Raw genomic sequence first — 12,086 nt, 5'->3', positions numbered from 1 at the left:
GTGTTGCAATACTAGTATCAGACAAAACAGACTTCAAAATAAAGAGAGTAACAAAAGATAAAGAAGGACATTACATAATGATAAAGGGCTCAGTCCAACAAGAGGATATAACCATTATAAATATATATGCAACCAATACAGGAGCACCAACATATCTGAAACAAATACAAACAGAACTAAAGGAAGAAATAGAATGCAATGCATTCATTCTGGGAGACTTCAACACACATCCCACTCCAAAGGACAAATCCACCAGACAGAAAATAAGTAAGGACACGGAGGCACTGAACAACACACTGGAACAGATGGACCTAATAGACATCTACAGAACTCTACATCCAAAGCAACAGGATACACATTCTTCTCAAGTGCACATGGAACATTCTCCAGAATAGACCACATACTAGGCCACAAAGGAGCCTCAGTAAATTACAAAAGATTGAAATCCTACCAACTAACTTTTCAGACCACAAAGGCAGAAAACTAGAAATAAACTCTACAAAGAAAGCAAACAGGCTCACAAACACATGCAGGCTTAACAACATGCTCCTAAATAATCAATGAATCAATGACCAAATCAAAACGGAGATCCAGTAATATATGGAAAGAAATGACAACAACAACACAAAGCCCCAACTACTGTGGGATACAGCAAAAGCAGTCTTAAGAGGAAAGTATATAGCAATCCAGGCATATTTAAAGAAGAAAGAACAATCACAAATGAATGGTCTAATGTCACAATTATCGAAATTGGAAAAAGAAGAACAAATGAGACCTAAGGTCGGCAGAAGGAGGGACATAATAAATATGAAAGAAGAAATAAATAAAATTGAGAAGAATAAAACAATAGCAAAAATCAATGAAACCAAGAGCTGCTTCTTTGAGAATATAAACAAAATAGATAAGCCTCTAGCCAGACTTATTAAGAGCAAAAGAGAGTCAACACAAATCAACTGAATCAGAAACGAGAAAGGAAAAATCATGACAGACCCCACAGAAATACAAATAATTCCTAGTGAGTACTATGAAAAGCTACATGCTAACAAGCTGGGAAACCTAGAAGAAAGGGACAACTTCCTAGAAAAATACAACCTTCCAAGACTAACCCAGAAAGAAACAGAAAATCTAAACAGACCAGTTACCAGCAACAAAATTGAAGGTGTAATCAAAAAACTACCAAAGAACAAAACCCCCGGGCCAGATGGATTTACCTAGGAATTTCATCAGACATACAGGGAAGACATAATAACCATTCTCCTTAAAGTTTTCCAAAAAATAGAAGATGAGGGAATACTCCCAAACTCATTCTATGAAGCTAACATCACCCTAATACCAAAACCAGGCAAAGACCCCACCAAAAAAGAAAACTACAGACCAATATCCCTGATGAACGTAGATGCAAAAATACTCAACAAAATATTAGCAAACCAAATTCAAAAATACATCAAAAGGATCGTACACCATGACCAAGTGGGATTCATCCCAGGGATGCTAGGATGGTACAACATTCGAAAATCCATCAACATCATCCACCACATCAACAAAAAGAAAGACAAAAACCACATGATCATCTCCACAGATGCTGAAAAATCATTTGACAAAATTCAACATCCATCCATGAAAAAAACTCTCAGCAAAATGGGAATAGAGGGCAAGTACCTCAACATAATAAAAGCCATTTATGATAAACACACAGCCAACATTATACTGAACAGCAAGAAGCTGAAAGCTTTTCCTCTGAGATCGGGAACTAGACAGGGATGACCACTCTCCCCCCTGTTATTTAACATAGTACTGGAGGTCCTAGCCATGGCAATCAGACAAAACAAAGAAATACAAGGAATCCAGATTGGTAAAGAAGAAGTTAAACTGTCACAATTTGCAGATAACATGATATTGTACATACAAACCCTAAGGACTCCACCCCAAAACTACTAGAACTGATATCGGAATACAGCAAAGTTGCAGGATACAAAATTAGCACACAGAAATCTGTGGCTTTCCTATACACTAACAATGAACGAACAGAAAGAGATATCAGGAAAACAACTCCATTCACAATTGCATCTAAAAGAATGAAATATCTAGGAATAAACCTAACCAAAGAAGTGAAAGACCTATACTCTTAAAACTACAAGTCACTCTTAAGAGAAATTAAAGATGACACTAACAAATGGAAACTCATCCCATGCTCGTGGCTAGGAAGATTTAATATCATCAAAATGGCCATCCTGCCCAAAGCAATATACAGATTTGATGCAATCCCTATCAAACTACCAGCAACATTCTTCAGTGAACTGGAACAAATAATTCAAAAATTCATATAGAAACACCAAAGACCCCGAATAGCCAAAGCAATCCTGAGAAAGGAGGGTAAAGTAGGGGGGATCTCACTCCCCAACTTCAAGCTCTACTATAAAGCTATAGTAATCAAGACAATTTTGTACTGGCACAAGAATAGAGCCACAGACCAGTGTAACAGACTAGAGACTTCAGACATTAACCCAAACATATATGGTCAATCAGTATTTGATAAAGGAGCCATGGTCACGCAATGGCAAAATGACAATCTCTTCAAACAGATGGTGCTGGCAAAACTGGACAGCTATATGTAGGAGAATGAAACTAGACCATTGTCTAACCCCATATACAAAAGTAAATTCAAAATGGATCAAAGACCTGAATGTAAGTCATGAAACCATTAAACTCTTGGAAAAAAACATAGGCAAAAACCTCTTCGACATAAACATGAGTGACATCATCTTGAACATATCTCCCTAGGCAAGGAAAACAACAGCAAAAATGAACAAGTGGGACAATATTAAGCTGAAAAGCTTCTGTACAGCAAAAGACACCATCAATAGAACAAAAAGGAACCCTACAGTATGGGATAATATATTTGTAAAAGACAGATCTGATAAAGGCTTGACGTCCAAAATATATGAAGAGCTCACACGCCTCAATAAACAAAAACAAAATAATTCAATTAAAAAATGGGCAGAGGAACTGAACAGACAGTTCTCCCAAAACAGAAATACAGATGGCCAACAGACACATGAAAAGATGCGCCACATTGCTAATTATCAGAGAAATGCAAATTAAAACTACAATGAGATATCAACTCACACCATTAAGGATGGCTGCCATCCAAAAGACAAACAACAACAAATGTTGGCGAGGTTGTGGAAAAAGGGGAACCCTCCTACACTGCTGGTGGGAATGTAAATTAGTTCAACCATTGTGGAAAGCAGTATGGAGGTTCATGTGCTCAAAAAAGACTTACCATTTGACCCAGGAATTTCACTCTTAGGAATTTACCCTAAGAATGCAGCAATCAAGTTTGAGAAAGACAGATGCACCCCTATGTTTATCACAGCACTATTTACAATAGCCAAGAATTGGAAGCAACCTAAATGTCCATGGGTAGATGAGTGGATAAAGAAGATGTGGTATATATACAAAATGGATACTACTCAGCCATAAGAAGAAGGCAAGTCCTACCCTTTGCAGCAACATGGATGGAGCTGCATGGTATTATGTTCAGTGAAATAAGCCAAGCGGAGAAAGAGAAATACCAAATGATTTCTCTCATCTGTGGAATATAAGAACAAAGGAAAAACTAAAGGAACAAAACAGCAGCGGAATCACAGAACCCAAGAATGAACTAACAGATACCAAAGGGAAAGGAACTGGGGAGGATGGGTGGGTAGGGTGGGATAAGGTGGGGGGAAGTACGGGGGTATTAAGATTAGCATGTATGGGGGTGTGGGAGAAAGGGGAGGGCTGTACAACACAAAGAAGACAAGTTGTGATTCTACAGCATTTTGCTATGCTGATGGACAGTGACTTTAAGGGGGTTTATAGGGGTGATCTGGTATAGGGGAGAGCCTAGTAAACATAATATTCTTCATGTAAGTGTAGATTAAAGATAACAAAAAAAAAAGAAAGAAGCAAAATGGGGATTACTCCCTGATAGGATAAAACTAACTGTAAATCAACAATTAATGCATGCTTTAAATATCCTTAATTTTGATCACTTAAAGGGTGTCATATGATTGGCTATGGAGGTACATTTTTCTGATAATATTACTTTCTTTTAAAAAAAAAAAAAGCAGTTCCTGTGTGGTGACCTCCAATGAGTTCTACACAATGGTATAAAGGGCATATCAAAGTGTGGGCAAAGGGTCTGTTTTTGTTTATACGGATGATCAAAGCCTAATTTGGCTACACAGAAAATGAACTAAGATACGATATGAAGAAGAAGTTCCAACATCAACATACTATGGAAGAGTCATTCCAGAAGATGATCATCAAAAAACCTCAACAAAGATCCAGGCGCTGCTACAGCTGTAGATGCACTCATCCCACCAGTTCCTGGACTTGCCATGGGAATGAGGAAGGAGATATCTAAGCTGGCCTGTGCATACAGTAAAACAACAAATTTGACTGGATCTATACTGTTGGAACTCAACCAAGAATTAGGAGAAGTGCAAGTTGTAGTGCTCCAAAATCTTACAACTACAGACTATCTACTGTTAAAAGAACATATGGGATGTGAACAGTTCCCAGGAATGGGTTGTTTTAATTTGTCTGATTTCTCTTAGACTGTTCAAGTACAGTTGGACAATATCCATCTTATCACAAATAAATTTTCACCAATTTTATCTATTTACCTAGGCCTAGGGTGCCTAACTGGTTTTCTTGGTTTCACTGGAGATGGCTGGTAATTATAGATCTGCTTTGGTTATGTAACTGTATTCTTATTATGTTAATGTGTGTGCGCAATTTAATTAGTAGTTTAAAACCTATACATGCTTAAGTTACTCTACAAGAAGATATGTCAAAGAAATGACCAATCTTCCCATGTTTTCTTCCACCTGCTACTTCTATAGCTTTTCTTCTTTCTTCCTAATTACTACCCTTAAATAGAATTCGTGCCTCATATCGAATTTACCGAGTATCATAATTCCTCCAAGTGGTAAAGATACCTCAAGACAAATGCTGGGCATAAAACCCACAGGGCATAAATCTGCAAAGAAGTAAAAAGCTAACCTTTTCAAACAATATGGCTTCTCTCTCACTTACCAACTTTACATTTCCCTGTATGGCCCCGGAAGATGACTGGTTAGCCAGAGACGGGTAAGATTCCTCAAGGGAGGAACAACCTAAGACAGGCACAGTCACAGGTGGGCCATCAGTTGAGGAATTGGGGATCAACAGAGGTGAGGCTTAGAACCTCACCCCCCCTGTTTTGAGAGAAATCTTCTTCATCCTTGGATGTTTTATTGCCCTTGTCTAGCTTGGATTAACACATAGTCTACAGGCACACACCTGATCATCTACATTTGCTTCCTTACAGCACTAAACTATGTTTTCTACCTTTGTGTTGCATCTACCTACCACTTCAGCATTTTACTAAAAATAATAATAACAATAATAATAATAAGGGAGAAATGTGGGATTCACATATAAATCAAGTAAAAAATCAAACGAATATTCATATTTGACCTGATTGTTTATAGTTCATAATGCGTGATCAAAACCGAAAGTTTCTGTGATGACTGCCCTTGCACTGTTCACCATGTAAGAACTTGTTCACTATGTAAGAACTTGTTCACCATGTAAGAACTTGTTCGTTATGCTTCAGAAGACTGGAGACTGTTGAGAATTAGGCTTGGGGTGGATTAATGATTGTGCATTTGGTCCCCTATACAGAATTTTATTGTTGTTAACAACCATATGATCAATAAATATGAGAGATGCCCTCTAAAAAAAAAAAAAAGTTAGATGACGAGTTTTTCCTGTCCAAGTGAGTCCTTAGTTTTTCGCATGATTTAGGGAGTACCTGCAGAGCAGCATTGCTGAGCAGTGGTCAGCATATCATTTTCACTGAGCTGTTCATCTTGCTAAAACACTCATTTGTGTGATGCAAAGTACAATTTCCTTGATGTCTCTCATCAATTTTGTAAATTTCTTATATATTCACAAAATACTGCTTATTTTCTTCTCTCCCTTTATTCCCTATTTCCAATTAAATCTATTTTAGACCTTTCAATCATGACTTATATGTCTATTATTCTGTCTTGTGTATTTTATATCTTTCTGCCTTTTTAAAATTCTGTATTTATTATACTTTTATGATATGTTTCAGTTGCTAATTATGTCTTTAGTTGTGAATAATCTGCTGTTAAATCCTCTCATTACTTCTTAACTCCATTGTATATATTTTTATTTGCAAAATTTCCATTTGATTATCATGTACAGTTTCCAGGTCTCTGTCAAAATTGTTTTGTCATTTAATTTTTGATCTGGTGATTTTGAAGTTAATTTATTGTTCATGCATGTTAGACTTGATGTCTTTCTTTGTTTTCTTATATATTAGTTATATTTTTATATAATTCTGATGCTCTGCATGAACAGTAGACAAATAATTTTTTATGATGTTTTCTTCTTCCAGAGTTTTACTTTCATTTTCAGTAGTACCTTAATCCATTTCTAATTGAGTCACTTGGAAGTATGTTTTAGACCTGGTGAAGGTTAGTTGTTTGTTTTTTTGTTAATTAATTCTTGGATATGTAACCCTTCTGGATTCAACCAGTCCTGAGAAATTTACTACCTTTGTCGTGGTTAGTTCAACATTTAAATTTTTGCTTTGTTAACTGGGCAGAACTGTAAGACAAAAGCTATGCCCAGTGTTTGGCGAGCTACCTAAGGAATTCTCTTCTTACCAGGTGAGGTCCAGAAATCCTCACTTTTATTGGCTTTCAGATCCCCTCAGGCAGATTATTTTTAGTATTTTTTTTTTTCAGATTTTCTAGTTGTTTCTAGTGAGAAGGTTGATTTAAAAATTCTAGTTGTTCACTACTGGACTCATTCACATTTGACTCTTGCCCAGCCTCACAGGCCTGCTTTCACAGTACCCACTAGGGCCAGAACTCAGCTTCCTTAAGCATTGTCTCAGTACCAGTAGACATTATCTAATTAGAGTCCAATCAGCATTTTTACTCTATTGTTTCTGTACATTAAAAAAAAAATCCCTAGGACAACCATCAGTCACTCTGATTGTCCACCAAGGCAGTCCAGGTTCTCTCTTTAGGTAACAATTGTTTATGTTAGTGGTCTAGTTACAAAATTACAATGTTTTGAGTGCTCTGTCCCCTAGACCTCTTCCCAAAAATCTTTGTTATTTTTAGTGTGGCTTTATAGCATGTTGGTTTATTTCTTTTAGGGATAGAGAGGCTGATAGAGGAACGACTATAGCAAGAATACTTATATGTCTTAAGCTGAACTCATCATTTCTTGCCACCAATCATTTTTCCCCAAATTACTTCTTCAACCTTCCCCATTTCTGCAAAACACAATCATCTTTACAGGTTCAAAGTTATAATGAAATCACATGGTTTATGACATTTTTAATGTTACATGAGTTCTCTGAATTTTTTTCTCTCTCTCTTTAAAGTTGAGAGAACCAGCAGGTTCCATATATCTGGCCCACACATTTACAGTTACCTAAGATATTTTAATAAATATGTGCTTTTTCCTGAGTCTTATTAGCAAAGACTTTGGCTTATTTAGTTTGTTTTTAACACTCACTAGGGATATTTTCAGAAGAAATCACTAGATATTTCTAAAGTATACACTAATTTGATGACCCACAAGTCTAGACATTTCAGAATATTTCTTGCTTTATCATTTTACTCCTCCAAATCATTTGAACATTCCACCTGCCTTACATCAAACAGTACTGCCAGTTGATTCTCATTCCTCTTCTCCTATCAACTAAATTGCCATAATCATTTCCCTAACTTAGACATTTTTTAGTCTTCTGTCTAAACTAATCTTTTTTCTTTTTATCTTCTGCTGCTAATAAGTACCACTAAAAATATCCTGCATGGCCAAAAGTCATTTACATACAAATGAATTAATTCCATACACTTGACCCTCATATAGAAACCCAAGTAACATTACTCTAAATTTATTTTTCTACACAATTCACTCACTGCAATCTTACAGTCCATTTGCATTGAAACAATATCACTACTTGCTGTTTTAAAAGATATATTCCAAGGTTCATTTGTGTTTGATGTGTTGCTATATAATCCGTTGCCTTAAAAAAAAAAACCTATCTCTTCATGTTGGAAACTATCCATATTTCAAATAATGTTCCACCTTTCATGAATCTTTTTCATGAAAAGTTTTATTAATTTTATGAACCTAATTGCTTAGCTGATTATACCTAGTAAATTATATGTATCCCAAATCGAGTAGTTATTAAATATTAGTATATAATATTATTATATAGTTACTTGTTTTATTTTTCCTAAATACATTGCAAGCAATTTTAGGTCAAGGATATGTCTCAGTTATTCTTACATCTGTATTTACCGAACAATTGTTTTCCAAATGGAAGGCATTCAATAAATGTTATTTCTTTGGAGTGAAATAAATATGAATAATAAAGTGAGTATTTAAGTGCTAAGAGTACTTTTCCTGATCAATTTATGAGTCAGTTAATCAGAAAGAATGAGATAGGTATAATTGTCAATATATTTGCAAAGTAGATTGTTTTCCTAAATGCTAATTCATGGTTTTATTAAATAAACATCATAATGGTTGAGTCAAAAAAATTATATTTTTTGTTTGAAGGAAACATATAAGTTGTAAAAATCTAATTTTTTAGTACATATCAAAAAGTCACTAGTCAAACTTCCCTTACTTTTATGTTTATTTTTATCTACTGATTAATTTGAATATTTAGCAATTTTTATGTAATTGCCCTATGTAGCAAGAAATCTTTAAATTGAATCTTTATTTTTAATTGCAATATCATAATAAATATAAACCAGTAGATATTCCCAAATATTAATTTTATCAATTTATTTTCATTTTTGATATTTTTCTTAAAAGATAGCAACTTCACTAAGCTTCCATATAGAAAAGTAATGAACTGTATCACTAGGGCTGTCACAATACATGGCAAGGAAATGATGTGTGAAACAACTGAATCATTCCATCTGTTTCCCTGTAGTCAGTCTTAGCAATCACTCCTGAACAGTAGAGTTGTATAAATTATATTTTGTTAAAGGCATGAGGTAAGCATTCCCAGCTTCCAAAGTTCTTTTACCAATGCCAAAACTCACTGCATTATGATACCTATTAGATGTGCACTGGTAGTGTGAAAGTAAAAGAAAATATTGGAAACAATTTGAAATGAAGTGGTGATAAATATGTGTGTGCTATCTCTTTCCAAAGGTATAGGAGATAAGCTCTACGTGTGTTATGCAAGAATTATCAAATTTCTGATGAATTAAGTCAAAGAGTCAATCTAATACATTTAAAAAAACAAAATCAGATACTCTGAGGGATTAAACGGCCCTGTAATTTCCGGGATTCTTAAACAGTATATGGAGTCAGCATCTGTTGAAAAAATTATAAGTATTTGAAATTTTGTCTGCTTAGGTAATTTTCTAATGGTAGTTTTAAGATAAGCATAAATCCATAACTTAATATACTAAATTTTGACCTTTTTTAAATATTATAAATATGCATTATTTTTTTTCTTTATTAAAGTAAATGTATTTGCTACGTTTTTTCTTTCAGGGCTGCAAGTACTCCTTCCAGACTATCTTCAGGAGCGTTTTGTACAAGCAGCTTTGAGCTACATCGCTTGCAACTCAGAGGGAGAGTTTATCTGCAAGGACAATGACTGCTGGTGTCAATGCGGTCCCAGGTTCCCAGAATGCAACTGCCCCTCCATGGACATTCAAGCCATGGAAGAGAATCTTCTTCGAATAACTGAAACCTGGAAAGCCTACAACAGCGACTTTGAGGAATCAGGTAGGACTTATATGTTAATGTCATACTTTTAAACGTTGCCAACAAAATTATATATTGGAAAGATTATTTTGCCCTTTTGGGAGAAATTAATACATCTTTGGAAGACCTCTTACTTATTATGGTTATTCTTTCAAATGAACATGTATATTACTTTTATTACTGGTTATTCAGTATTTTACTGAGAGCATTATGCTGTTCCGTGTACAGGTACTTACTATTGCCACTGAGCCCTGCCTGCTCGTGAGCTGGTATATTAGTCATTTAACAAAGATATTCCTTGTCTTTCTCCATACAAGAATTTATCATCTGTTACCTCTGAGACCTCTCTGGGCTTCTCTAGTTGCTGCTGCATTTCACTTGTAAGACAAAATATGGAAAGTGGTTGTTCTATACCTTCTTTACTTTAACATGAATTTCTTGAATGTGTGCCCTTACTTAACTATATATTTTTCTATCAAATCTAGATCAATTTTGATTGAATAGTGTCTGTGGGTTTTGTTTTGTTTTCTTTCTGAATTTTTATCAGTGCATATATATATATGTTTTCAATAGTGTTTTTTTGCTGACTCCCTAACTTGTAATAGCCTTTATTTCATAAAACACTGAACTTAAATAAAAGTTTAAGGATGTCTCAACCTAAGGTTAAAAATATTGATAAAGCCACATATAGTAATTTTTGGTAAAAGAATAATAAAAATCCCCAGAGTGTGGTGACTACAATTATTTAGCATTTAGGCAGAATTTTTGGACATGACTTTCAAAAAGGCAAGAAACTTCTTACCTGCCAAAAGATCATATTTATATGCTTGAATATTATAATTCTTCTGGTGATGCATTTAACTTAACAACCTTAAAAAGTGAAAAAATTCAATATCCATTCATGATACAAGCACTTAACAAATTAGACAGAAGAAAAATATCTCAACAAAATAAAGGTCAGGTATGATAATATGAGATAAGAAAAGACAATTCATGGTTTCAAAAAAACATCATCTTTTATGGAATAGAATCACCAAATTACAGAATAAAAAGGTAGGTAAATAGATTTAGGAAGCATTAACAGATTTAGGTTTTCTTAAGTTATATTTTGATCAAAATAGTGCATAACAAATAATCCTCCTAAAATTTAGCAATATTTCTATTAATATGAACAGGGAAAAAATGTCTAAAATCAAAGATATTTATTTCCTTGATGCTGTTGGAAAACCTCATAAATTTAAAATCTCTAATTCTTTCTAGTTTTCCCAGTAGATTACTCAAAAATCATGTATTAGACATCTCACATTTTCTATTCTTGTAGAACCATCTGATGTTTAAAAATAATTATGAAATGAAGAACTTTTAAATAAATTACAATATACGATAGTTTCCTTATGGTTAAACAGCAACAAAAAATCCATCTGTCATCACAATATATGGTATGTTAACCAGGAAACTCCCTGAGCTCTGTATCTGTGGAACTCACGCAGGAATGCTACCCCTTTTATATTGCTTTGAGAAGGCTTTTTTTAAAAAATCACCAAATGAACATTTGGGCTTTTCTTTCGAGGTAGAATGTAGTACATTGAACTAGGCCAAAGTTCTATTGATAGTAACTAAAAAAGATGACTGCTTTTTTAAATTATATTTTTAGAGATGTAATAGATCATAAAGGCAACAAAAACTAAATGGACCAAAACACCTGACAGATGTAAGCTGGGGATTCACAGCATCCTTCCTTCCTTCCTTCCTTTCACAAAGCTCTTAATGGTTGTGGAGATGGGAATGACAAATTCCAAATCGGTCGACCTAAAGAAATTCATTTTTACCACAAGAGATTTGCTGAATTTGAGATAGCTCTGGATGTTAAAGAACTATTCAAAAGCAGAATTAAGTTTACCACTAATTTTCAGGTGCTTAAGAAATAAAAACTTGCTGTAGGGAGGGGCTTGAATAAAAACACAGGCAGAGATGGAAAACCCTAGAAAGAATGCTGAATTGAAACTGAGTTTTACAACTGCTTTTTCCTAGGGCACATTTATCAATTCCAAGAAGAGTTAGAAGCTGAGAATTAAGGATTAGCCCCTGAAAAATGCTACTTTTCTAGGACACAGAATCCATAGGAAACTTTACATTCATGGTAGATTGAAAGCTTACGTGGTTTTAAATATACAACCAGTCTCCTCTTTAAGGCATTTCCCTTATTTTGAATCTACCTGTAACAGATGACTAAAGAGATAAACTAAAAGCCTCTGAATGATAGAACTTAA

The 12,086-nt window shown here is 34.5% G+C and overlaps 1 protein-coding gene across 3 annotated transcripts in view; it reads left to right on the top strand.

Annotated features, from left to right (window-relative positions):
- BRINP3 (BMP/retinoic acid inducible neural specific 3) overlaps window positions 1-12,086 on the top strand; it is a 407,138-nt gene that overhangs the window by 283,689 nt on the left and 111,363 nt on the right. For all 3 annotated transcript variants that reach the window (XM_036919660.2, XM_036919662.2, XM_036919661.2), the window contains exon 6: window positions 9,601-9,837. In XM_036919660.2, the coding sequence (XP_036775555.1) occupies window positions 9,601-9,837 (237 nt within the window). The remainder of the gene's footprint in view (window positions 1-9,600; window positions 9,838-12,086) is intronic.

Source organism: Manis pentadactyla, chromosome 19 (genome assembly GCF_030020395.1).
Source record: "Manis pentadactyla isolate mManPen7 chromosome 19, mManPen7.hap1, whole genome shotgun sequence".
NCBI classification, from domain to species: domain Eukaryota; kingdom Metazoa; phylum Chordata; class Mammalia; order Pholidota; family Manidae; genus Manis; species Manis pentadactyla.
Note: the sequence above shows the minus strand (reverse complement) of the source record. Positions and strands in the feature narration are given on the sequence as shown.